The 27812-nt window shown below is 45.5% G+C and overlaps 1 protein-coding gene across 5 annotated transcripts in view; it reads left to right on the forward strand.

Moving 5' to 3' along the window:
• The window catches only part of LOC123372295 (E3 ubiquitin-protein ligase Topors-like), a 112714-nt gene extending 91339 nt beyond the window's left edge, over nucleotides 1-21375 (forward strand). For 2 of the 5 annotated variants that reach the window (XM_045020304.1, XM_045020301.1), the window contains exon 2: nucleotides 18377-21375. In XM_045020304.1, the coding sequence (XP_044876239.1) occupies nucleotides 18380-19120 (741 nt within the window). In that variant the 5' untranslated portion in view covers nucleotides 18377-18379 and the 3' untranslated portion in view covers nucleotides 19121-21375. Of the gene's footprint in view, nucleotides 1-11720; nucleotides 11829-16213; nucleotides 16425-18376 lie in introns of those variants that run through there. The other 3 variants (XM_045020306.1, XM_045020303.1, XM_045020302.1) reach the window with 3 other exon arrangements.
• Nucleotides 21376-27812: the final 6437 nt, after the last annotated feature.

Raw genomic sequence — 27812 nt, forward strand, 5'->3', positions numbered from 1 at the left:
CTCTCAAGTAAAACTCCAGTAAACTCCAGCTGCTGCACAGGCAGGTACTGGGGGAAAGTTTGCTCCAGTGGCTACTCACACCTCATGGGAGTTTAGTTCTAATTTGTGTCGGTCTGGTTTTCACTTCTAGCACTGGTTCTTGCTATGCTTATCTCCTCTAGATTAAATAGCTCGTTAGTACTTGGTGTTTTCTCTCCTTGGAGGTTCTTATACACAGTGTGCAATTATAGTATGTCTTCTCTTTTGTCTAACTCTGGTTAACGTCTCTGGAGCTGAGGAAGAGCTCTGTGTCGCTCGAGGGTTTGTTCCTGCCACCAACAGAAGTTGGTCCAATAAAAGACATCATCTCACCCACCTGGTCTCTCTTTTTAAAACAGCAGCCTATGCAGGTCTTCAATTTAATTTAAAATGCTAAAACAGAGGCGGCATTTCAAATAACAATAGAAAGCAAATGCCATAGTCACGGAGCATAATTACAAACTCTTCTTATCCTCAGTGCACACAGGATCATACGCAACCCTGGTTTCCTCTCACTGACACATTATCCCAGGCTCTAGGTGGGGTCTTTCAACTTCAAAGGAGAGAAGACTCCTAGGGAGTCTTTGGTAGAGCACAGGGTGACTATACGTCCCGTTTTGGCCGGGATAGTCCCCTTTTAAAGCCCTGCCCCGGATAGCCTGACTTTTTGGTCAAAACTGGGCATTTGTCCCATTTTCTCTTGCTAGCTAGCGCCTGGCAAGAGCAAGTGGGACAAATGTCCAGTTGGGCATCCCTCCCCCGGGGGGGACACATGGAGGAACATTCGGGGGCAGGGAGGGGTGACCCTCTGGCCAACCCTGCACAGGAGGTGGGGGCATGATACTTGGCCCAGCCCCGCACTGGGAGGGGGGGCCCTCAGGCCAGCCCCATGTGGCGTCCCGTTTTCACTTTGGGAAATATGACCACCCTACCCTAGCAGTGGGAGGGGTGGGGTGATGTCACTCTTCGGCATCCATCCTGAGGAGCAGGTTCTAGTTTGGGAGTTGCGGAGAGTCAGCTGAGGGGAACTGCAGAGAGAAGCTGTACGGTGCCAGCTCCAGCAGGGCCAGGCCTCTCCCCTTGACTGTTTGCCAGTGCTCCTCTGCTGCAGCATGTAAAGCAATGCCGCCTCCGCCTGCGCCAGCCAGCCACAGGGCGACAGAACCTCTAGCCGCACCTGAAACACTGGTAACCAAAGGGGAGCGTCTGCTGTGAGGCTGGCCTGAGGGAGCTCCCCCTTTGTAGCTGAGAGTTGGGGGTCTGCCCTGCTCTCACGCTTGTTTGGGTATAACTCACCTTACATTAGAAGAGCCGTCAGGGGTGGGGGGAAGAGAAGAAAGGGGCTCTAAGTCCCCGCCTGGGACTCAAAGTGATAATCCCCGAAGGGCCCACTCTGCTAACGAAGGAGCAGCTGGAGCAATGTGTGCACCAGCCTTACCCCAAATCACCTCCAATACATCCTATCACCCAGACACAGTTGCTATGCAGGAGAAACAGGAGCAACTTGAATCTCAGCTGCTCCTTAAGGAAGTTTTCTAGCTGCTTTCCACTGCCTAAGCAATGCAGAGAAGCCAAGGATCTTGCCTTGGTCTGTGACTGGTAATCGCTACCTGTAGCGGAGCTCAGAAACGCAGACAGACTCAAGCTGTCTGTGAAGAACATTGGCCTTTTCAGCTTAAAACTGATGCCAGACATTTGGAAATCCCAGTTCATTAGATGGAGTTTATTCGCTAAAGCATCCCTTCCTCCTGTTTTAATTTTTATTTTCAAACAAGCTCCATCATCAAAGACAGAGAATAGCGTGGGTAAAATGCGAACAGCTGAGCTAATATTACATTTTTTATTTCCAAAACAAACATCACAATGTTTTAAAGATGTTCCTCACGTGTAGGGTAATTACAATGGGCGGCTAATATGGCCTTTCGGAAATTCTTCCTGCTTTTGAACTTTAGAAAGAGAACTATCAGTATTTTCAAAACCTGGCCCAGCTTTCAACCTGGCCTTTTCAAACTCATGCCTGCTACCTGAGAGACAGTGTCACCAGTCTCTTATTAAAACTGTATCTAGTCCGTGGGACCAAGTCATACTATCAAACCGTCTGATATTCAGGGCTATATATATAAATATATATATATACACACACACACACACACTATATGCTATATACACGCACAGAGAGAGAGAGACATGCAGCCCTAAAACAAAACCACTTTAGAGTGTAAACACTACTCAGTCCTGAATGACACATTGCACTACTGCTGAGTTAATGAGCAAGGCAAGCAACACAATTATCAGAGGGAAAATGCTGGTTCCAGACACCTACTCAGTGGAAATATAGTGGTTTTAATGAGCTGGTAATTTACAGCACTGGGTGGGAGAGCAGCTGGATCTTTGCCAGGAGTAGAGCCGTCTCCTTGCAATCCTAGAGTTTAATTAAGGAGATGGAGGGTGGATTCATTCAGCAAAGTCTTGTGTAATTCCATCTGCTTAGCACTTGGAACAGGACAGGAAGCTATTGACAGGGCACTTGGGGCCTACATCTGGCAAAAACATGTTTCAAAGAGTTTATAAATCCCGCACTCAACAAAAAAAAAAAAAAAAAAAAAAGGAAAAGAAGGGGGAGGGAGCAACTGCAGGAGTGGGTGGAACACACCAGACAAGGGGCACTTTCTTTGTGGGATGCTGGCCAGGCACTCGTTCTTGCTGCAAGAAGAAAGCTTTATGATTCTGGGGCCCGTAATTGATAGCAATTGACAAAGTGTGTTTGTTCAGGGTGCTATGGAAACAGAAAGAGCTGCAGACTCTCACCTCTGCATTTCCCTTTCCTCTCTGGTTGGTGCTCAGAGGAAACAGGGCCTCTGGGGCTGGCTAGGCCAGGTTTGATGGCAGGCCAACTCTTTGTTCCTGACTACTGGATCTGCAGGCCGGCATATAGACTCTTTCGCGGTGAGCAGTTGACTCACTGCACGGGGATTTTTACTGGGATTTTACTGAGCTGAGGTATATACAGGACTGTAAATCACTACAAAAACATTTCCTTTCATTAGAGATGGCTTATTCCCAAGCCCTCAGCTCTGAACTCCCTGGAAATTTGAGGATCCAGTTTTGCTGCTTGGATCCATCCAATTTGGGGTTCAGATTTGGCTGTTTGGATATAAATTTTAAGGGGCCAGATCCACAGCTGGCATAGCTCTATTGAAGTCAATGGAACTTGGCCAGTTTATACCTACTGAGGATCTGGCCTTCTATGTTGTTGTTTTTCTCAAAAATACCTTTCCCAGACAAGGGCTAAAATCTCACGGTTGGGAGATACAAGTCATGGTGATACGCGTTGCAATCGTTACAGGCAACAAGTTATTGGAGAACCGTCCAGCATCCCTCATTTCCCTTCCCTCCCCTTCAAACTCCTTTGACCCTCAGAGGCCTTTCACCCTGCCTCATATTGAGCTGTGAGTGCTGGCCAGAATCGCTGGAGTGAGCAATGAACTGAAGTGCTCCGTCCTCACAACGAGGTGGAAGCTGTGCCTCTGAAACATACCCCCCTCCCACCCACCCAGGAATAGTTTCAGTTTGTTACAGTGGCAGACTCAGTGTTGTTTTTTAGAACTCGGACGATGCAAATATTGCTCTGCTTCCTGAATAAGAGAAATTCCCAGTGACAGTGAGTATCAATCCATAGCAAAGGAAAATTAAACTGTTTATATTTGATCCATTTAAAGGTAACTCCCAGGGGGATAAAGATTGTTGTACCCTTTTTTGCTGCTTTGTGGTCTGTAAAGACCTGCTTTTTAACTTTAGAAATGCAGGTTCTATCTCACCTAGAAGGTTTTTATGCTGACTGGAGAACTAGTGAATTGCTAAGATCTCAAGACCTAGGAGAATGAAAGTTGAACAGTTGGAAGAGGAAAGAATTTTTAATCATAATTTTAGTTAACACCTATTTGATGTCTAACAAACATTCTGGAGAAAGGACATCTTTGTTAATGACTCAATACCCACTCCCCATTTTAGGTCCGAGAGCTACAAACATACATGCCTTGAGACCTCCCTTCATCAGCACTTCTGGCAAAAAATATCAGGGTTGACCTTCCTGATATTTCCAATGTGAAAAAAAAGTTGGGGAAAAAAAACCCAGAAAAAGCCAACAATTAAACTTCGAGGCCTTCCTTCTACATCACAAAGATGTAAAAATGGTGACCAGCCCAATTTAAAAAAATCAGTTGCAGATGCTACTCTGAGGATTTGTGCTGGGAACAGAAGGACGGACAGAAGAATAATGCTTGCCAAAAATGTGCAAAGAAAATAAGTCCACATCACGGTGCGCTAAATACTTTTTTCTCATATTACACAATGGGCCAAATTCATCTCTGGTGCAACTGTGTTGATCTCAGGGCTTGCACTGATAGGAAATTGGCCCAGTGTTTTATTTTCATTCTACTTTATGTAGCAGCTGTTTAATTCCTTGTACACTCCTCATTACTAATGTGGGGCGTTGTCCCCCTCTAGTGGCTGAGTCAGCTGAAGTTGGGGGTGTTGGTTCTTTAGCTCTAGATCAGGGGTGGCTAAACTTACTGACCCTCCGAGCTGCATATGACAATCTTCGGAAGTTCGAGAGCTGGAGCGCGCCTGCTGGGGCTTGGGGGTTCAGCCCTGTGGGGAGGAGGATCTCGGGGCCTCAGCCCCATGGAAGGCATCTACCTGGGCTTGTGGCTTCAGCCCTGCCCAGCAGGCACACCCCATTGGGTTGAAGCCCCAAGACACCCTCCTCCCCGCTGGGCAGAAGCCAGGGGGGCACGTGGGGTCACATGTCCCCCCAGATTTTTGCCAGGATTTGCTGGCCCCACTCTGTTGCAGGGTGCTGCTGGGCGTCCTCCCGGCATGGCAGCTTCTGGAGCTGGCAAGATGGGAGCTGTGGCCGTGGGGAGAGGCAGCGGCAAACAGCTGGGAGCTGCTGGGAGAACCGCTGAGGGTGAGAGGGAAGCCGGCCTGTGGTGGGGGGGGAGACCTGTTGGGGGAAGCAAATCTTTAAATTGTTCCCCCCAACCCATCTCAGCAGGCACCAGTCGTCTCTGTTGGAAGCCCTAGCCCCACCACCCCATCGCAGGGCAGAAGCCCCAAGCTCCCCGCCCGGCTCCCCCCACAGTCTGATAGATGGAGAATGGGGGGGTGTCTCGGCGAGCTGCACTTTAACTGTAAAAGAGCCACCGAGCCACAGTCTGACCACCCTGCTATAGATGCTCATGCCTCAAGTACAAGAGGTGCCAGCTACACTCTCTGCTGCTGATCCACGGCAGGGAGTCATTACGCATGCAAAAAGACCACAAATGCTCAGGTGCACTCAGAGAGGAGGTGGTATTAGGGGGGAAGCTTGCACACCCAACTACCTTTTCTCTTCTGAGTACGAACATCTTCAATATAATCAACCCAGCGCCTTTCAGTAGCTCTCAGTGCACAAATCAGAATGGTAAATCCGGTAAACAATTTTGTTTCCTTTATTAACAGGAAGTATTCGGGGTCTGTTTCTGATTAACAGATGCATGTTGTGGAAGTGAGCTCCAGTATGTGTTTGTTTCCCTGGCGATCTTTTATTACATTGTGTCTATGTTCCTAGGTTCCTTCTTTAACAATATGTTTTCAATGAAATATTATGGTTGTTATTAAAAAATGCTAGAATTTCTGTACTTGTGGTGTATTGCTGGAGAGCTACCGGTAATTAATTATTCTCTTCACTGCAAAAGCAGCAGGTTTCCGACATCTCAAACAGCCATTTAAGTTTTACAGACACTTAAAAGAGAGGGACATAACTAACTGCATGTTCAGCTTTTGTCTGATGGAAGAATCCATTATTACTAAGTGACTGAACATCAGTTATAGCCAGATGCAGCTGCCTCGCAGTGTCTGTACATTCAAACTCAAGAAATTCCCATAATTGAGAATAATGGGCCAGTTTCTGAAGTCATTTACACTAGTGCAAATTGGGAGTAAGCTCACTGATTTACTTCTGAGTAATTGAGATCAAAATCTGGCATGACACTATCAGACCAAGCCTTAAAAGAGGCTCACAAAGTTGTATTATACTTTATGAGCCTAGTTTGAAAAATTATAAATGAAAACAAACCATCCTTCTAAAAATAACCAATCAGCTAGGTCTGAACCTTATTCCATAAACTATGGGGAAAGTTTGGATCCATGTTCAAATCTGAAATCCATGGCTCAGACTCATCTCCAATTAAGGACCTAATTCTGCTTCCTCTGAAATCATCAGTGAAATTCCCTTTGACTTCAACGGAAGCATGATTAAGCCAGAAAAAAAAAACACCCTTCACATGAGAAGACAACTCCATTTTTGTGTGTGGCTATGGGCCCTGATTCTCATTTACATTAAGACAATTTTAAACCTTGCCCCTCGCCCCCGGCAGTGTAAGAGGCCCGGAAGTGGGTGTGTGTTACATTTATGCTCAATTTAGGTACCTCTACACTTCCAGAGAAGTAAGGGAGAATCAAGGCCTTTACATTGAGTTTTGAGCCTGAAATGATATCATGCAAAGAGAAGGTGGGTGCTTCCCATAAAGGCACAAAATTCAAAAAATAAACCAACCTTCCCAGTTTTCTAGTTCTTTTAAATCTTTTGATTCTTCAAGCCAATTTTGTGACTTTGGGGTCTGACTCATGATTGTTGAATGCTTGTGCCTAGCAAAAGTGAGATCGGATTGTTGATTATTTCAACTGGTTATTTCAAGCAGACTATTTATTATCCTCTCAGAAGTTATCCAACACAGTATTTATAGGGCTCCTGTCTGAGACATTCCTTAGACCCAGCCCAAGTTTTATATAGAACTGCTGTGGACATGAAGTAAAGAATCTCAAGATGTTATAGCTCCAGTGTTTCCAACTCCTGTAATTTTATTGAGAGCCTCACAATATTTGGAGTTTTGTTCAACATCTCAGATCCTGAAGTCCTGGGAATCTCAGCTTTCATTTAAAGTAAAAAGTAACTTTCTAGCCCTCGTGGCTGCAGAGAGAAGCTGAAAAAATAGGATCTGGGGGTAATCAGAAAGCTCAAAATCCAGAAGACAAAGAAACAGAAACTCAAATAATATTTTTTTTTAAAAATCTCATGATTTTAAGCAAATTTCATTATTATTTTGGGGGCCTAACTCATGATTTTCCAGTGCCTAGAGGCTGACAATCCTGTAGCTCAGTTTGTCAGTTTCAGACAAGATCTTTAAAACTGAGAACACAAGCATAGGAGGTTGGCGTCATTGGCCAAAATAGCATGCTGCACAAGTCAGAGAGGACATGTGGGCGGCACCCTGTCACTCCAACAGTGGAGGGGTGAACATTTTGTGCCCAGTTTGTAAAGTGTTTAGGGCTCCTCTGGGATGGAAAGTGATGTATAAATGTAAGATTCATAGATTCCAATGCCAGAAGAGACCATTGTAATCATCTGACCTATGGTATAACATAAACCATAGAAATTCCTCAAAATAATTCCCCAAGCAGAAAAACATCCAATCTTGATTAAACAATTACTAGTGATGATGCATCCCCTGCAACACTTAGTAAGATATTCATACTGCTTCCCACCTCACCCCACAGAATGCCCACCGTTAGAAGATATTAGGGATTTTCAGCTCTGCATGTACTCAGCAGTTTAATTAAGGAATCCAAGAATTAATAACATTCACACTGAAAACAGTGTTTCATCATAGAGTATTAGCATTACAAAGGGGCTATAAAATCACCTTCTGAATCCCCCTACAGTACATTTATAATGATACTTTATCCAGTCTGGATGTTACTGACCGATGCATGTTTTCCTTTGCTGCATCCTAAATGTTCTTTTGCTCAATTCTATCCCACTACTCTTAGTTCTCTCCCCACCAACCACCCTCTACAATCCCCCACCCTATTTAATGCTGGTTATTGCAAAAAGGAGGCAGACACTTCGCAGGCTGGAATCTAAATAGTAGCGACTTTATTGACTTTCTTAATTCCCCCAAATTTATTGAAGTCACAGCCATACCTTTCATGCAAATTAGACTAGTAATGTACATTTCCAAAACACATTCTATTTGTGCATTAACCTTGAGCTTCATGGGGATTTTTTGTTATAATATCCCTGCTCTGTGTTTATCAAATCGAGCTTAAACAAAGTATCAAATAACAAAGCACACCCATTAAGAAACTCAAGTTTGGATTTCAAAGCAACCTAAGGAGCACATACACGTTTAAAATTCTTCAGTTTATTTTGCAATACTGAACGTCTGGAAACCTTCTTGTCTGGATCTCCAGAACCCTATGGGCTCTTTTTGAAACTTTCCCCATCCATATCCTATTTTCTCAGGCATTTTTCATTTTTCATGTCATTAAAACCAATCTCATGAAACTTCAGGTATGTCTAGTAAATAAAGATGAAGGCCCAGATTTTCAAAGGTATTTAGGTGTTGCTGCACTCAGCATTTTGAGGTTTTGGGGGTGGGGTTGTTTTCTGTTTTGATCAGTTGGTTTTTTTGGGGGGAGGGTGAGGGGGCAGAGGGTTGTTTTGTTTTCTTGTGTGTACAGTTGCTATATTTCTATTAGGTCTTTGGAAATTAACTGGTTTTGACTCTGTTGAAGCTACCAGCCAGCAGGCCACTACCATTGTCTGTGCTTTGGTACAATGTTGTACCGAGCACACAGAAACATTAAGAGAGGCTTATTTTTGTCAGTAATCCCTTGTTTACACACAGGTCCCTGAAGGAGCTGTCTGAGTGGTTATGTAATCTGAGCAAGATAGGTCAGTGAATTTCCCCACGTGTCTGATCGTGGACCCTTCATGTGGGTCAAAAAATTTTCATTGGAAAATCCGAATTCATCAAAAGAGAAACGTTTTGCATAAATAGTCCATTTTGACAAAATTACATTTCAAAAGAAAATGTGGGAAAAAAGCATCCTAATAAGGTTGAAATGCTCCATTTTTTCCTTTTTGGAACTTAACTATTTGATTTCTATTTAAAAACAACTTTTCATTACATTTTTAAAAAACATTACATAATGAAATCTATAATTTTTTTAAAATATTACATATTACATAAAAATGTTGTCATTGGAACAAACGTTTTGATTTTATTGAAGCGAAACTCTGATCAATTTGAAACAAACAAAAATCCAATTTTGTTTTGTGTGAATGTTTTGGTTTTGTTCCAATTCAGAGTGGATTTTTTTTTCAACTGACATTATTCCCCATGAAACAAAAAATCTGGTTCCTGCCCAGGGCTAGAACACATGTACCTTGTCTCTAATTATGTTGATAATGTGTCCATTGGTCTGATTATTCCCCTTATGCTGGTTTCACATCATCAAGGGATTCCCCAGGACAGCGTAATGTCCAGTTGCATCTTTAAGGCTCTGGGCACATTTTTCTTCCCATTGAAACCCCTGTTATTTAGGAGTGTTGAAATCTTCCAGTCTAGCTAATCTAGTTTGGTATATTTGTGCAGCTTAATTTTTCTGGGGCTCCTACTGGCAATGCTGTCCCTATTAGGATATCTCCCCCTTTCTCTGAGTCTTTTTTAAAGCATGTGCAGTATCCCAGTTCATTTCCTGGGGAGCTCGTGTCATTCCTGGCTGCTCTGGAGATGCTGCCTCAGTTAGTATAGGCCTGGTTCTGCAGTGGCAGTTTGTCTCCTGCTTTCCATTGCTATTTTCCCCCGCTTTTGCTGCCTTTCTGATATCTCTTCAATCAATCATTTGGTGTGACTGCAGTACCTGTCCGCGCTTTTTTATTCCTTCATTTATTTGCCCAGGGAAGCAGTTCTTGCCCTCTGCTTTTTTGTGCTTTTTTTGGTTTTCTTTTCCCAAGCTGACTCTGCTGCACTTTCCCTGATGCTCCAGCCAGCCTCTGCATTCTCTCTCCCACTCCCCATGCACTTTCTTACCCTGGTTCCCCGTTTCTACGGCTCTCAAGTGTTCTGCAAGACAGCGAGACCTGAACAGGTGGACCCCTCCCACCCCTCCACGCCCAGCAGCTGTTCCCTTATCACCACGCACCAGCCGAGCCAAGCCAGATGTGCTTGGATTGCAGGGGAGTTTCAGCCCCCCGTGCTCCCTGACTCTCTTCCTCGTTTGCTGGCAGTTGTTGGGGGGAGCCCCAAGCGAGCACTGGCAGGTCACCTCTCCCGCTGCTCCCACGCACACTCAATGAAGTGCCTCTTGCCATTTCCCCTCCTAGCTCCACTACCTGTGGGAGGAGAGTGATGACTCCCTTGCCTGGCTCCCACAGCTCCCTGCTCCACTACCTGGGGCAGGACAAGGAAGGCTTTGCCCACCCAGTTCCTCCTTTGTCCCCTGCTATCTGGTACAGGGGAGCGGTGAGGCCCTGTCTTCCCTCAGCTCCCTGCGGGGAAGGGACGGTGTGGTTATTCCCCCTCATACACACAAGAGCTCCTCCCAGCTGCTCGCCCCAGTGTCTGTGGGAGGGAAAAGGCAACCATCCCCTGGCTCCTTCCATCTCCCCTCCTAGCTTCCGGGGATGGGCGATGAACATTCCCTCGCTCCTCCAAGCATCCCCTTCTTGGCTCCTCATTGCCTGGTGCAGGGCAGGGACAATTTCTTCCCTGCCCCAGCTTCCCCTCCCCGGTGCCTGGGGGAAGGGAGGGATGTTTCTCCTGCTCCATCCTGGCTCTTGACACCCCTTCCCCATTAACTCACAGCCTGGAGGACTGGTATCATTATCCCTCTTGTTACCATGGGGTCTGCCACTGCCTGGGGGGAAGGCAAGTAAACGTGCACCTCTGGCTGCCCCTCAGTTGTCCTCCCTGCTGCCTGGGAGAGGGAAGCAAAGATTCCCACTAGTTCCCCCGCTCCCCTCAGAATTTAACAGAAAAGGGGAAGAGATCACCTCCCAATCCATCCTCTCCCAGCTCCTCACTGCGTCCCCACACTTGGGGGAGCAGAGGGGTGATTCCTGCTCCAGAACTCCCCTATTTCATGGGAAAGCGGTGTGAGAATGTCCAGCACCAACCTCGGGGAAATGTTGACTTCTCTGTCACCTCAACTCCTCCTGCGAGAGGGCAGTGGTCCCTACTTTCCTCTCCAAAGCCTGGAGGAAATGAGCAATATCCCTCAACTTATCGACCATTTCCTTGTCCCCCAGCACCCTCTAACCCGCACCCCTCCACTAAATCACTACACTGGAAATAGAAAAGTGAAGATAAACTGTCGCTGGTAGTTTTGGCTGCAGGTCATATGTAAACAATCAGTTCTGCGCCTCTGCAAGGGACATAGAAGAGGCAATTCCTGTTGATGTAGCAATTGTGTTCTGAAATGAGGCCCAGCATTTCGATGTATGTGGGTTTTGTTTTCAGTTAAATCAAGGTTAGGCACTTCCTAGAAGTAAAACAAGCATGGAGATGAAGTCTCAGGGATGGAATATACCAGAAGGTGGTGTTGGTTATGCATCTCGTATATGACTCCATTTTACTCATCCTACTAGGAATCTACACAATGACATTTCAATCCTAGGATTGAAATCGAATTGTGGGGTTGAAATGCCTCATGGGTTTGGCGTATCCTGCTTCATTCCTCCTTTGCCCAATTCCCTCCTACTCTGTGACTGGGTCCCAACTTTCTCCTCATTACATGGTTTTTATTTGGGGGTTGGGAATACCCTGTTTCATTCCTAATTACTCCTACTTGATCCATTCCTTTTTCAGAGGAAACAGAGTCCCTCAGATTTGGAATATGAGCCTTATTTGACCACCTTGGTAAGGATCCTGACAGTAAACTCATGATGGAGGTGTAATAGCTTCACAGATCTAACACATTAGGTAGGATGAGAATGTATGTGCATTTGTGTTTTAAGTTTAAATGGGGCAGGGAAATTGCAGTACTAATTAGCCCAGTTTTCTCCATTTGTTTTAAGAGGTAACCCAGCCCCTAATATTTTGAATCAGAACCTTTGCCAACCTCCATAAGAATCCTCACTATAGCCTAAGGCTGGAGATTAGAGAGACAAGGAGGGTGAGGTAATATCTTTTATCTTCTGTTGGTGAGAGAGAGCTTTCGAGCTATACAGAGCTCTTCTTTTTTAGATGCAAGAAAAGAGCAGAAACATAGAGGTAACAGTCTAATGAATCTAACAAATTGCAGGGAGGTTAGAGTGGATTTGTGTGTATATTACGCACATACCTTCACATACTCACCTTTCCAAGATATCTACACAATGATACTATGGGAATAAATGAGTAATCTTAGTCTGAATTATGGTCTCAATAGTCTGGTGTTTTTGTGTCTTATTTTGAGGTGTATCAGGGCTGAGGACATCCTGTCTCATTCCTTATTATCCCTCTTTGATCCACTTATTTTAATATAAAACCCATTTTCCAAAATTTGGAATTTGAACCCTAGTTTGATCTGCTAAGTAAGGATCCTGGAAATTAACTCAGCATGGAGGTGAACTTTCGGGACTAGAATATACCAGGAGGGCACAGACGGGTGTTGGTGTTGTCTCTGCACCACATATATAGATCTGTCAATTCACCCAGCTAAGGGGGCTACACACGGACATTATGGGGACTAGTGGCGTAATCACATTCTAGAACTGAAATTGAATTGTTGGGTTGAACTGCCTCTTGGGTTGGAATATCCTGCTTCTTTCCCAGTCACTCTAGTTCTCCCCAGTTTGTGACTGACCCAACAGTCAGCTGATGGTGTCCTTTTTAGTTTATAAATCGCTCTATTTATAGCTCTGTCTGCTAATTCTGCCAGGGGATTGACACCCTGACATTTTGGAGCATAATGACATAATCGTGTTCTGTATCTTGGCAATTGTTATTGTTTGTGTTAGGTTGCCATGTCTCTGTTCTGGGAATGTCTTTTCTTATATCTCATTTTACTAATATTTTTAAGAGTGTTGTGCCTGAAGTTTTAGTGGATTATTTTTTCCAGTTGATAGTGCATTCTTGAGTGGGTGTGTATGGAAATATCTCACCCCCTTTTTCATTCCTGTCCAGCCTCCCCTAATGCAGGTGGCTGTTTGTAGGCTGGGGTAGCAGGACTGGCTGGAGCCTTGGCTTTCATGCCAGTCAGAGTTGGTAAGCCAGCAAGCAAGAAATCCTTCTTTAGGGTCTAATCCCCAAACTATTGAAGTCAACAGGAGTCTTCCCATGGAGTTCAGTGGGTTTGGGTCAGGCCCTGCCTGCTGATATAAGCAAGGAGTGCATTATTATTTTTCCCCACAGCAAAGAGAAGCAGGCAAACAGCTGTCTCTCTGCTGGGTGTTTCCTCCCAGGCGTATTCCTGGAGTAGTGCAGTTTAGGCACCACTCTTGCTCAGGGTTGTACCTGAAGCCTCTGTCTAGCCCCTTTGCCATTATTCTGAAGTTTACAGAAAGCCTGTTTGGTAACTGGCCCAACCTGATTGGTGCAAGATCTTTGGCGACAGGCCAGTCCTCGCTTACAGACAGCCCCCCAACCTGAAACAAATACTCACCAGCAACCACACACCACACAACAAAAACACTAACCCAGGAACCTATCCTTAAAACAAAGCCCATTGCCAACTCTGTCCACATATCTATTCAGGGGACACCATCAGAGGACCTAATCACATCAGCCACACCATCAGAGGCTCGTTCACCTGCATATCTACTAATGTGATATATGCCATCATATGCCAGCAATGTCCCTCTGCCACGTACATTGGCCAAACTGGAAAGTCTCTACATAAAAGAATAAATGGACACAAATCAGACATCAAGAATTATAACATCCAAAAACCAGTCGGAGAACATTTCAGTCTCCCTGGTCACTCGATTACAGACCTAAAAGTTGCAATATTGCAACAAAAAAACTTCAAAAACAGATTCCAGTGAGAGACTGCTGAATTGTAATTAAGGGTAGGTCTATACTTACCTGCTGGGTCTAGACGCGATAGTTCGAACTCCAAACGCGCTCCCATCGACTCCGGAACTCCACCACCACGAACGGCAGTGGCGGAGTCGACGGGGGAGCCGCGGACTTCGATCCCGCGGCGTCTGGACAGGTGAGTAGTTTGAACTAAGTAGTTCGAGTTCAGCTACGCTATTCGCGTAGCTGAACTTGCGTACCTTAGTTCGACACCCCCCTCCCCTAGTGTAGACCAGGCCTAATTTGCAAACCGGACACCATTAAATTAGGTTTGAATAAAGACTGGGAGTGGATGGGTCATTACACAAAGTAAAACTATTTCCCCATGCTTATTTCCACCCCTCCTCCCCCCCAGCCCCCCGCTCCTCACACCTTCTTGTCAACTGCTGCAAATGGACCATTTTCATTACCATTACAAACAGTTTTTTTCTCTCCTGCTGATAATAGCTCACCTTAACTGATCACTCTCCTTATAGTGTGTATGGTAACACCCATTGTTTCATGTTCTGTGTGTGTGTGTGTGTGTGTATATATATGTGTGTGTGTATATATATATATAAAATATCTTCCTGCTGTATTTTCCACTGCATGCATCCGATGAAGTGGGCTATAGCCCACGAAAGCTTATGCTCAAATAAATTTGTTAGTCTCTAAGGTGCCACAAGTACTCCTGTTCTTTTTGGGTTTTATAAGGAAACTCTGTTCTTAAATTTGGGAGCTGAGGCCTGGTGTATTCACCTGTGGATCCTCACACTAGTAACGGATGTTTCTCTCAGGGTAAAAACAATGAGGAGTCCTTGCGGCACCTTAGAGACTAATAAATTTAATTGGGCATAAGCTTTCGTGGGCTAAAACCCACTGTTTGAGTGTGATGGGTAAGGAATTGATGTTGGCAGCATCCTGCTTATATGCCACCAACCCCTGACTTGCTAGTGGAGCAACAGAATTACATTCTTCTAAAGTTTTGAGGAAAATGTGTTTTGTCACTGGGTCGAACCATATTTGCATGAAAGTGTGTGTGTGTGTGTGTCTACAAGTATTTCTCTGTTTGTGCTTGGGGTGACTGAAGATGGAAGTGCGATGATATAAGTCTATGTAACTTTTTTCACTATTTTCTTGAAGAGTAAATCTTTTTCTCAAACTTAGGAGCTGATTCAACTTGGCCCACCTCAGCACCTGAATACACTCAGGATTGATACTTAACAGAGACGATGTTGGCTGCATGCCATACATGTGTGTCTCGCCCTAAGGCCCACCGATGATGTATGGAATGAGTTTTATGTGATCTTTGGAGGAAGCATATTTTGAAAGCTGGGTCCCAAATCCCTGAGTGCGTGCAATCATTTCAGCCCCACTGGGTATATGGGACGAGGCTTCTGGGGACAGTAACTTTTTCACTCTTTATGCATTAAGAGGGAATCCAAAACGTCAGTTTGGGGGGCAAAGCCTTATTATATTAAACTAAGGAGTCTGTCTGAAGCAGTGATTGCTACAGTGTGTAATAACATTTCCGCCCACAGTGAATCCTGAGCATTATTAGGCTCATCTCAGACGTCATCCTCTTCAGTAACACTAGGGGTCGTAGGAAAGTTGCTAGCATAATGATAAGCCAAGTTAAGAAGAGGAAATCATTCTCCCCTCCATTTGAGACGCATCAGCTGCTTCTGGGCAAACAGGAGAGTAAAATAAACTGGAGAAGGTCTGGAAGAATGTCAGAAAATAGAAATAGTGAAGGGCAAGTTTATCTCAATCTGCATTATGTATGAAAGCATCTTCAAATACATGGTCTCCTGTTTTATAACTTTTCTTTGTGCCTGATTTATATGTTATAACCCCTTGTCTCATATTTCACACATGGATTTTTGTCAGATCCTGGTATGTTAACCACACAGCATTTATGCTGCAATTGTTTCTGAAGTGCTGAACAATAGGTGTATTTGATACACGTATTTGCTGCAAAAATGTGCAATCAGATGTGTATCTGAATAGTTCAGGTAACATATTTCAAAGAGAAACCTCACTCCTATGTGTAGTTCATGACTGATCCTGGCACTTCGATCTGCCATTGGATTCTGTTACGCTGTACATTTCTGCTAGGTGTGACTTGAAAAGAGAAGGAACAATGCTGTCACCTCTACATTGTTTATGGAGCTACTGAATCTGCCAGCAAGAGCAATGCCCCCGCCCCAGCCAGACATGGGCTGTTGGTGCCTGCTTTGTGAGAGCGCCCCACCCTGCTAGGGTGGGATCTTTAGATTTGCTCTCAGCTGTTGGAACCGCCAACTGTCATCCTTTGGAACCCTGAAACCTGCGTCCATCACTAGGGAGCAGCTGACTAGCTGCTGCCAAAAACAGCCAGACAGCTCCGTCACATACACTAGCGAGGGCGAAGAGAGTGGTCTCAGGGGAAGAAAGGGCCCTCCCCTCTCCTCATCAGCTACAGGTGCAGAGAAGTGTTTGTAACAAGGGGTCTTGAAAAGGCAAGCGGAGGTGGAGACAGCGTTGTGGTAATGAGAGGTAACATGGTCTAGATTAAGAATGAGCACAGGCTTGACAGTTGGGAACTCCTTGATCCTAATCATCCCAGCTTTGCCTCTGATTCACTGTGTGACCTTGGGCAAATCTCTTCACCCCCTCAGTTAGGAGTCAATTGGTTATCTAAGCTTGTGAGATGTGAGTCTTTGCCATGTGAGGGTGTAATATAAATGTTTGTTTTGTTATTATATGTTCAGAAAGAAAATAAAGGGGAAACCCACAGTGTTTAGAATTGTCTAAAATCTGAATATTTGCAAAAGTTAAATAAGGAGGAAAAGGAATTTTTTGTAGCGGGAAAGAGATGAAAGATCTTAGAAACTGGGAGCTTTAGAAGTGTTTTTAATAAATTAAAGACAAGAAGGGGATCAAAGGCAGGACAAAAACAGGAGAAAAAGATGTCATTAACTATTTTATAAAAGTGGCTAAACATTGTGTAATTTAAATGTGGGACGTGTTGGTGAAGATGGTACCTTAAAAAAAGTGATTTTTAAGGCAAGCCTGTACTTATAATGAGGCTCAGTAAAATGGAATGTAACTTTGTGGGATGGGATATTATATTCTGCTGAGAAAATTGTGACTGCAACTTAATTTCCTGTTTTGCATCCAGTGTAGCTGAAAGAGCTTTGTACTTTGCATGAAGATATAAAAACAAACAACTGTTTCCCAAAGCAGGTATTAAACATGCCATTCTAAATTTTGATGCACATGCCACAAATGGACTCTCAGATTACATGGTCTTTATTTGTTTCAGAATCTCCTAAATGTTATTTAAATGTCACCGAAGGCTGGATGGCTCAGGAGATTGTTCATGTGGTACAACGCTTGTCATTTCCAGGGACCTGGGGTGACATCCTGACCCTACTGAAGTCAACAGGAGGTTTGTCATTGACTTCAGTGGAGCCAGGATTTCACTTCTGGTCTTGAATGACAGAGTTCAGTTCTATGGGGTTCTGAGTGCACTCAACTTCAGCAACTTGTAGGATCTAGCCTTAAAGTGCAACTCTACAGTGAAAAGGAATGTCAGTGAGTGATGCAATTTTCACACTCTCTCTCTCTCTCTCTCTCACACTCACACACACACACTCACACACACACACACACACACACACACACACATATTCTGGACACAGAATTAAGCTGGTTTCTTTCTTTCTCTCATATCCTTTCTGGTAATAGCATGTCTTTCCACTGACATTGATTAATCGTTTTCCCTTACACCAGTGTAATTCTTTGACTGCAGTGGGTGAAGGGAAAGTTGTGAGTGGGAATGAGATCTGAGGAAGGAAAAACCCTGAGGAAGAACAGAAGGGAAAGAGGGAATGAGAGAGAAATGACGTTTATGGCCTTTGGGTTGGAAAAAAGGAAAGGGAATGGAGGCGGGGAAGGAGCGAGAGAGAGAGGTAGGGTATGAAATTAAACATAGAGACATGCAAATTACAAGAGTGAAAACACTGTTGCAATCAAGGAGAAAGAGGTAAAGAAGCAAGGAGAAAAAGAGAAGCATGTGAGATCATGTAACAGAAAAGGAATGACAAGGATGGATCTGAGGAGAAACAAACAGAACATTAAAACTGGAGGGGAGGAAAATATGCAGCAGAGAAGAAACGCGAAAGCAGAGAATAAAAATCAGGAGCTATTATCATTTTGGATTGGCCATTGAAAAGTCTGGCCTCCAATCACTGGTATTTATGTGGTCTTGGCATTTATCTGGCCCTGGACATCTGAGTGTCTCTCACATGTTTAAAAATATAAATAATCTCTCTTTTTCTTCCCAGCCTATAGAGGAAATAACTTGATTCACTACAGGGAGATGTTTTGTTTTGTTTTGTTTTGATGGCATTGTCTCCCTCTGTGGCACATGAGTCCTCATTGGTGCAGGACAATGTAATTTTCCATCTCCCTGCCACTCTCTCTCTCTCTCTTCTCCTTTATAGATCATGGCTTCCCCAGATGTGGAATGCACAGTGGAGAAAAGTTCTTTGCCCAAAGCTGGTGCAGATGATTTGCGCCAGACAGTGCCAGCAGATTCATCTCTGGACGTTAAATGCCCTTTGTGCTTGGAAAGATTTGACAATATGTTTTGCTTAAACCCTTGCTTACATAAGTCCTGCTTTTCTTCTGTCCAAGCATGGTCAGAAGCCAAAGCAGAGTGCCCACTCTGCAAGCAGCCTGGCCAGTCTGTGTTTCACAGTGCAGGGGCTGGAGAAGATTCTAAGGAGTATGTCTCGATGCCTTCAGAAAATCACGCTTTGTCTAAACCTGGTCTGTGGGAACTTCCCTATCCCACCTCAAGAGAACCTGATACAGCAGTTTCTCTTTGCAAGAGTTCCTCATCTCGACAGACTGATGATATGACATCAAATATTCAGTTTTCTGATCAACGAATACATCCAGGAGTTCACGAAATTCATGAAGTGATGGGATTGTTTGCAGTAAGGAGACAGCTTAGTGCAGATAGAACATACCTGGGACCAAGTCAGAAAGAGTCTGCATTTGATTTCATCCCAGTTTTGCAGCGCTTTGGAGTACAGGTTCAACAGGCTCATCCTCACAGAGACTTTTCAGCCAGGTCACAGATGCCAAGCCTAATGAACATGATGGTGGTGCTTGTCTCTTCCGGTGTTTTACTATTTGTCTGTTTTTATTTGTATTTAAGTGTTATTCTGTTACATAAATAAAACCCAGTTGGGTTTCTCGGTAGTCTAGGAATTAAAGTGTGTGTGTGGGAGGAGGGGAAAGCAAAGATCAAGTCTTTTGGGAACAAAATCACAATGATGGTTATTCTGAAGCCAACAGACTCAGGGTCTCCTTAGTTCCAAACCTACCACAGGCTTAAACCTTTACGCAGCCAAAGGCTTCTGCTTCCCAGAAGAGAACAATGAGATGATCAGCCCAAAGATAAAAGCTTCTGCCTCTCACAAGGATTGAACAATGGGGACCATTTGCTCAAAGAGTAAAAACAAAGCAGCTGGCCCAGATAAGCATCTGTGGTTATTTATTTTTTCCCTTTATTAAAAACAAACAAACAAGACTTTTCCTCAGCAGAGGTCCAAAACATTACATACTGAATGAGGATCACTACTGTGTTTGGGTTCTAGTACTCTTTTTATAAGAGATTAAAAGGTTCTGCAGAAAGTTAGAATTAAACCAACCATTTCCAAGTCTTGCTATACCTGAGATATTGCGTATCACACTGTTTAATACAATTGAATATTTATAGCAGTAAAAGAAAAAAACACAATCAAATGTAGAACTAACTTAAAATATTTGACTGCCTCTGAGGCATGGAAAAAGTGAAAGAGATTAGGGCCCCTACATCATTTAAGGTAAATTTTCAAAAGCACCTAAGTCTCACTGAAAAATCAATGGGCCTTAGGTTCCTAAACCATTTAGGTGCTTTTGAAAATTGTATCCTTAGCCAATTTCATCCAGTTATGATTATCAGCACTACCCCTCGATTTTTCTGAAGATGGATTCAGCACTGTAGACTGAAAGTTTGCTTAGAACAAAATGCAGTTTGGGATTGGATAAAAGTCATTTTTCATAACATCTTTGAAAGACTGAGCTAAAGATATTTTTTCAGTTGTTTCTTTGCTGCTATATTTTACTGAGAACCTTGAGACCTGTCTCATTATAACTTGTTTGCTTTGACAAACATTGTTTTAGAGAATCTCCACCTGCCCCCTAAAGCTGCTCCAGCTAGAGTCATGGCAAGAGCAATGGCGCAGCTCACGAGCACACATGCATGCAGAAGTCTGGACATACACATAGGTACACATGTGTAGCCACATGAAGGTGCTTCTATGAAGAAAACATTGCAGTGTAACCTCAGGCAGCCATTGTTATGCTGGGTACAGCTAAAGAGTTAAAGAGATGCAGGCATTTTAATCCCTTTCCCACCAAAAAAAAATAATTCCACCATTTAGAATGAGAGAACTACTCCCAACGCTCACATCAGTGTGGCCTTATCATATATGACTTCTCTGATTAGCACCAAACTTCTGCTCTTGATGCCTAGTCAGGGTATTTCCACTGGCATTTGCTAATGGGAAGTAAGACAAAGTTTCCAAAAAACCGTTTGGTCTAAAAAAGGGAACACACCTGCTGGAGTCACAAATGGCTTGTTGGCTGGCAGAGAGCAGCAGCTGATCAGTCTGCAGCTGCTCATCTCCATCGTCTCCAGCAGGTGTTAATTGCAGGTGGCAGGAATTCCAAGAAGGTATCGGGTAGCTTGGCTCACACCCTCAGATAATCTGTCGGCCTCTCTCTTTTACACGTGGTCATTGACTGAGTTCCCTGGATTTTACACTGTTGCTCATGATCACTGGAACAATCATCTCTAGAGCTGTAATGACTCCTGGGCCCAGCTGCAGGTGGGCCCGGGTTTAGGGACACGCGTCTGCTGCAAATGGCTTTTTTCACAGCTTTGCCACTGCAGTGTGTAATGTAACTGATACTCTGTGCCAAGGATGCCCTGCCCGCCACTAGATGAAGAATAACTACAAGATATGAGGGATTTTTTTAAAAAATAAAGTATTTATTAAAACACCACAAGAGCAAATGACTAACCCCGCATGCCAACAACCCCCCAAAGTGAACAGTACAATCTATAATCTGCATCTCCAGATTAAGGGGATAACGTTGTACCCACCCCATAAATTGGAGTCTTTACTTGAAAGATGACCCCTTCAGGGCTTCTATTCCCCCCTCCATTTAATCCTTCTCTCCAGAGTTGCTAATTGCCTGACTTTTCCTCTCTACTGTTCTCCATCTCAGAAGCGAGGTATTTAAGGGCGCCAGACCCTCCTCCCTTCTTGGATTTCTCATCGTTTTGCTATAAGGAGAGACAGCAAAGCCTTTCTCCTCATCTACTGAGATCTGATTATGATATGGACGGTATGAGTGGCATATTCCTCCCCTCACTCTTCTGAAGAACTAGGTAGCTGAAGAACTGTTCCATGAGCTACAAGTCCCTTTCGTCAGGAAAAAGGCAAAACTTACATTGGAACCAATTTTAGGGCCTACAGCCCTAAATAGTTTTAGGGCCTATGGCCCTAAAATTGGGCCATCAGGGGATGGTGGGGATGAAGGCAGAGACTCTTGTGGTAAAAAATGAGTGAAAAATGTCTAACCTGGCTTTCCATGACCACTGCAGAGAAGTTAGTTCCTCTTCTGAACAAGGAATAGCTGCTTTGTCTGTGAACCCTGGAGAGATCACAGAAGCAAATTTTGGTTGGACTGAGTCCACAGTATTCTTGCTTCTTTAAAGTATTTTCAGGAAATTATATTGTGTGAGTGCTCTTGTGAAGATGTGAAGAAGAAAATAGTTCCAAGATTTTTGCAAAGCGCAGTTTTCCTGTGTATAGTAGGCAAACTATTTGTAACAATTCATTGGACATACTTAGCCCCCTTTCTGTTTGTTTATGAGCTGTCGGCAAACATGTCGTAATTTTCCTAAATCTAGTATTAATAATTTTCTGCCAAGTCATTTGTTTAAATAAATTGTGCCCTATGATTATCTGAGAAATGAGTGCCCTGCCTTACAATTATTCAATGTGTGTGATTGGTCACCTAAATGACCAGTTATTGTGTCTATTTTCAGATTGGTTGACAAGCCTTTTAGATAAGAGAATAGCAAATAGTGAATGCTCTTGCCTGCTCACAAATGCAGGTTTTCATACCCTAAACATTCTCATGGACAGAAAGTAGATCTCTCAATGTTTGTAGAAAAATAAAACAAAAAATAGCTTCAAAGTGGCTGAACCAAATCATGAGCTGGATTTCACAAATGTGTTGCCAAAAACTCCCCGCCCCCATTTAGAGATAAAGGATGGTCCAGTGGCTAGGGTGTTAGCCTAGGCCTGGGGAGATCCAGGTTTCATTCTCTGCTCCATGGCCAGCTCGCTGTGCCATTTAGTCTTTCTTTGGTAAAACTCTCACTGTCTTCCACAAGGCCAGGATTTCATCCTCTCTGCTTCAGTTCCCCAGCCATAAAGTGGGGATAACAGAATTTTCCTACCACACAGGAGTGTTTTGAGGAAAAATACATTAGAAGATTGAAAGGTTCTCAGAAATTATGGCAATGGAGGGGCACATAGATATCTTAGATAGATAGATTCTGATTACTCAACCTTCTCTATTTATCATAAAGTACTGTACAGAGGCAAGAACGTTCATAAGGGACGCCCACATCTTGAATACTGGATATATTGAAATTGGAAAAGGTTCAGCCAAGGGCAACAAAAATGATTAGGAGTATGGAACAGCTTCCGTATGAGGAGAGATTAATAAGACTGGGGTTTTCAGCTTGGAAAAGAGATGACTAAGGGGGGATATGATAGAGGTCTATTAAATCATGACTGGGCTGGAGAAAGTAAATAAGGAAATGTTATTTACTCCTTCTCATAACACACAAACTAGGGGTCACCAAATGAAATTAATAGGCAGCAGGTTTAAAACAAACAAAAGGAAGTATTTCTCCACACAATGCACAGTCAACCTGTGGAACTCTTTACCGGGGATGTTGTGGAGGCCAAGACTATAACAGGGTTCAAAAAACAACTAGATAAATTCAGAGAAGATAGGTCCATCAACAGCTATTAGCCAGGATGGGCCGGGATGGTTTCCCTAACCTCTGTTTGCCAGAAGCTGGGAATGAGTGACAGGGAATGGACCACTTGATGATAGGAGAGGGAAGAACTAAAGGAATATTAAAAGCCAGAACAGAAGTGCCTTAAAACACCTCCACGAGGCAGCTTACATAATTAGCCCCAGCCCATATTATTTGTGGCTCTTGTCACTCTTGTCTGTATTGCACTAAAAATCACTACATGAAGAAAAGACAGTGCTCCAAATTTTTCTAAGTTCTTGCATGTCAATCTTCAGTCCTCGGGCTTGTGGACTAGAAGAGTGGGGAAGAGCCAAATTGTTTGGAAATGTCAGTATCAATCCTTTATCTATCCCTGTGCTTACTTGGAATCTCTTTCTTTCATTCTTTCATTCTCTCGCCTTTTTTTTTTTTTTGCCTTCCTTGTTCTGTTAGCTTGGTTTATTTGATTTATTGTAAAGTCACTGGGGAAGCTCAAATTACAGCTTTGAAGTATGCAGTGACTTCAGGGTCTTTGGCATGCAAACGCTTCCCCTGCTTCAGCCACATCAGACATTGTCCACTCTGAGAAAGAGGCCCTTCTTCTGATGAAGGTATTGTAGCTTGATCTTTACAAATGGACTATTAGGACAAAGGATTAAGATTTAATGAAATGTCATCATTTTGCTCACATTCCATTGATTGCATTACATGCAAAAAGTCTGCACTACTGTAATGCCAAAGTGGCAAATTTGAATGGTAAAACAAGGCAAGAAATGTAAAAATAAAGGTACTAATAGCAATATTGACCTGACCACATTCTATGTAAAGTTATGCAATTAACACCCTAATCAGTAATTAATAAAAACACTATATACTTGTACAAAGTGGCCAATTTAGTGTTGCTATTTTCACTTTGTATTTACTGGCATTTTTTGCTTTTAAATTTGCAACTGTAACTTTCCAGTAACATTGTTTTCTGCATTTAATTTCCTTGGTATGTGTTCTGTTTGTTTTTTAGAGAACTAAAAGGAAAAAGAAGACCCACTCCAGAGTTGTAAAATATGTAACACTTCATGGTTTTCATAGTGGTTTAGATACACAAAACACCATAGTCACAGTACTAGAGAATTGCACAATAAACTTGTCATGCTGGCAGACCAGGTGCTAGCCAAGGCTTCAGGCCTCAGCTGAGCAGTGGGTGCTGCATACATTAATCTCACTTGTAATAGCTTTATCATATGCTATAATGTGATATCAGGGCCGCCCAGAGGATTCTGGGGGCCGGGGGTCTTCGGCAGTGGGGGGCCCTTCCGTTCCGGGACCGCCGCCGAAGTGCCCCGAAGACCCGCAGCGCCCCACCCCCCCGCCACCGAATTACTGCCGAAGCGGGACCCGCCGCCGAAGTGCAGCCCGGTCTTCGGCGGTAATTCGGCGGCGGGGGGCCCACACCGCGGGTCTTCGGGGCACTTCGGCGGCAGGTCCCTGAACGGAAGGGCCCCCCACCGCCAAAGACCGAGCTGAACTTCAGCGGCGGGTCCCGCTGCGGTGGTAATTCGCCGGCGGGGGGTCCTTCCGCCCCGGAGCGGAAGGACCCCCCGCCGGCGAAGACCGGGAGCGGAAGAAGCTCCTGGGCCCGGCCCTGCAAGAGTTTTCCGGGCCCCCTGGAGCAAGTGAAGGACCCCGCTCCAGGGGCCCCGAAAAACTCTCGTGGGGGCCCCTGTGGGGCCCGGGGCCTGGGGCAAATTGCCCCTCTTGCCCCCCCCCCCCCGGGCGGCCCTGTGTGATATAGAAATTTTTTCTTTGTAACTGTAAAAAATGTTTGCTCTGGAACTGTGGGCCTATCCAGAAGGATAATCTCCTGATCATCAATAAGGCTTTCAAAACTAAATGGGCCATTGTTGAACATCACAATCATACACTCTGTTAACTGCCCCTTCGCACCCGTGGAGAGGCTATGTGCAAAGGACTCGTCCCCTCAACTTGAAGTGTGGAAGAAAGATAGCTGATAAGAAAATTTTTCATCTCTTCCTGTTTGGACTCTCACAGGACTGGAAGGTACGAAACAGAAGCAGAGATCCCCAAGGTCAACCTGGGTTAGTCCCAAAAGACATTCAGAGCTCACAGATTGCTACGACTCTGTCACCTTTTGGACCCATAGACTGTAACTCGTATGTGTATATATGTTTGCCTGCTTTAACCTGTAAAAAACTTTCTCCTTTCTCCTTTCTAGTTAATACATCATTCATTAGTTTACTATACGATTGGCTACGAGCGCTGTCTTCATGTGAGATCGGAGATACAAATTGACCTGGGGTCATGGGCGCCAAGTTATATGGGCTCCTGGGGCTAAAGCCCCAGGAATATTCACACTCAGGGGCTCTGCTCCACCAATATTTGGAGCTAGGTTTCTCCCCTGCTTGGAGCGCCCCCCCCAGCCCCGCCTCTCACCCCCCCCACCGCCATCACCACCAGGGCTGGAGTTCACCCCGCCCCGCCCCGGAGCTTCCCTGCCTGAACGTAAAGAGAGCGCAGCGCGCGTCTCTCTCCCTTGCTGCTGCTGCCGCCGCCTAAGGGCTACAGTATTAGCATAAGAGCAATGCTAGCTGCTGCTGTAGCACCTCAGGAGGGGGAGGGAGGGGAGGGGGCCGTGCTGTGCTTGGCAGCCCTCCCCTCCCCTGCCCCTACCTGGAGGAGACGCGAAGGGGACTTCCGGCCAGGAGACGGACATCACTCACCTTAGCAGCTGCTGGGGCTTCCGTGAGTGTTTGACCCTATGATTCCCCCCCTGCCCCAGCCCCCACTCCTGCCCAATGCTGGGCAAGGGGCAGCCCCAGTCCCCAGCCCCTACCCCCAGTGAGGCGCAGCAGGCTGCACAGGGGAGTCAGGAAGCCACATGTGAAGGCAATGCCCTCTCCCCCAGCACCCATCAACCCACCCGCCACAGGAGGGATGGGAGAGGGAGGCTTCCTAGACCTGAGCAGCTGGGGCTTGGGTGAATTTTATGATACCCTGCTCCCCAGCCCCATAGCCACCACCCTGCAGACCCCACTTCTGCCCCACGCTGGGCAAGGGGCAGCCCCATCCCCCATCCACAGTGAAGTTATGGTGAGGGGCAGCAACATGGAAGGCCACCTGTGATGGCAACCCCCCCCCCACACACACACACCCAGTACCCATCATAGGGGAGGTGAGTGAGCTTTCTGGGCCTGAGAGGGGCCCTAGGAGCATGTGCAGTGACTGTGGTGCAGACTGAGTGTGCAGAGGGGGAGAGGAGGGGTCCCTCCCCTGGAGCTTGTTGCTGCCAGTGGTGGTGGTGGGGAGTCCTCTCTGGCCCTAGCCCTGGGGCAGCCTGTCTGCACCCCAAGTTCCTCATCCTCAGCCCGGCCCCACCCCAAAGCCTGCACCCCTAGCACCGAGCACGCTCCTGCACTGTGAACCCCTCATCCCCAGCCCCACCCCAGAACTCTCACCTGAGGGGAAAAACATGCAACTTAAATTTGGTGGTCAGTTTGGAGTATCATTGTATTTAGCACAATATTTGATTATTTTACACCCTTCAAAGTATGTAACTGGTCGTATACAGGTGTTACGAGGTGGGAATGTGCTTAATGTTTTCTCTGAATACTGTCTGTGTGCCTCAGTTTCCCCAATGCATTTCTTAAGGCTCTAGATGGTGGGATAAGGGGGTGTGATTGTTGTAAAGCCCTAGAGGGCCAGTGTGATGCCATCTGCACAGAGAATGGCCGACACCCTGTCTCCAGGCAACTGATGGCCTGGGCCCCTCCCCGGCAAAGGTGCCAGCTGAAGGTGTTGGAGACCAGGTGTTGAAAGAGATCAGGTGACCTCCTGGCCCGGGAAAGGAACTGAGCAGAGAGGAGTGGGGGCTGGAGGGGGTTTGGGAGTCTGGAGCTGGCTGGGGACCAGGCGTGAAGTGCAGACAAGGGGGGTCTGGCTCACTGCCCCCAGGATGGACCCGGCCGAGGGGTCCGGTTCACTGTACCTACAAGCTCTGTTTTAGACCCTGTTCCTGTCATCGAATAAACCTCTGTGTTACTGGCTGGCTGAGAGTCACATCTGACTGCAAAGTGGGGGGCAGGACCCTGTGGCTTCCCCAGGACCCCGCCGGGGCGGGCTCACTGTGGGAAGGGCATGGAGGGGCAGAGGATGCTGAACGCTCCAAGGAGAGACCCAGGAGGTGAAGACGTGTGAGCTTCTTGCCCTGAAAAAGTCTGCTCCAAGGGAGAGGAGGCTCCCCAAAGTCCTGACTGGCTTTGTGAGGAGCAGTTCCAGAGCAGTGCCCAGGGACTCCATGACACCCGGTACCCACCACAGGGGAGGTGAGTGAGCTTTCTGGACCTGAGAGAGTCCCTAGGAGCATGTGCAGTGACTGTGGTGCAGAGTGAGTGTGCTGCGGGGGGCGGAGGGAGGAGGAGGAGGAGGGGTCCCTCCCCTGGAGCTTGCGGCTGCCGGTAACGGGGGGGAGTCCTCTCTGGCCATAGCCCTGGGGCAGCCTGTCTGCATCCCAAGTTCCTTATCCCCAGCCCTGCCCCACCCCAGTCCCTGCGCCCCCAGCCCTGAGCACCCTCCTGCACTATGAACCCCTCATCCCCAGCCCAACCCCAGAGCCCTCACCTGAGGGGAAAAACGTGCAACTTAAATTTGGTGGTCAGTTTGGAGTATCATTTTGTTTAGCACGATACTTGACTATTTTACACCCCTTTAAAGTATATAACTAGTTGTATACAGGTGTTACAAAGTGGGAATGTTCTTAATGTTTTCTC

Source organism: Mauremys mutica, chromosome 6 (genome assembly GCF_020497125.1).
Source record: "Mauremys mutica isolate MM-2020 ecotype Southern chromosome 6, ASM2049712v1, whole genome shotgun sequence".
NCBI lineage: Eukaryota > Metazoa > Chordata > Testudines > Geoemydidae > Mauremys > Mauremys mutica.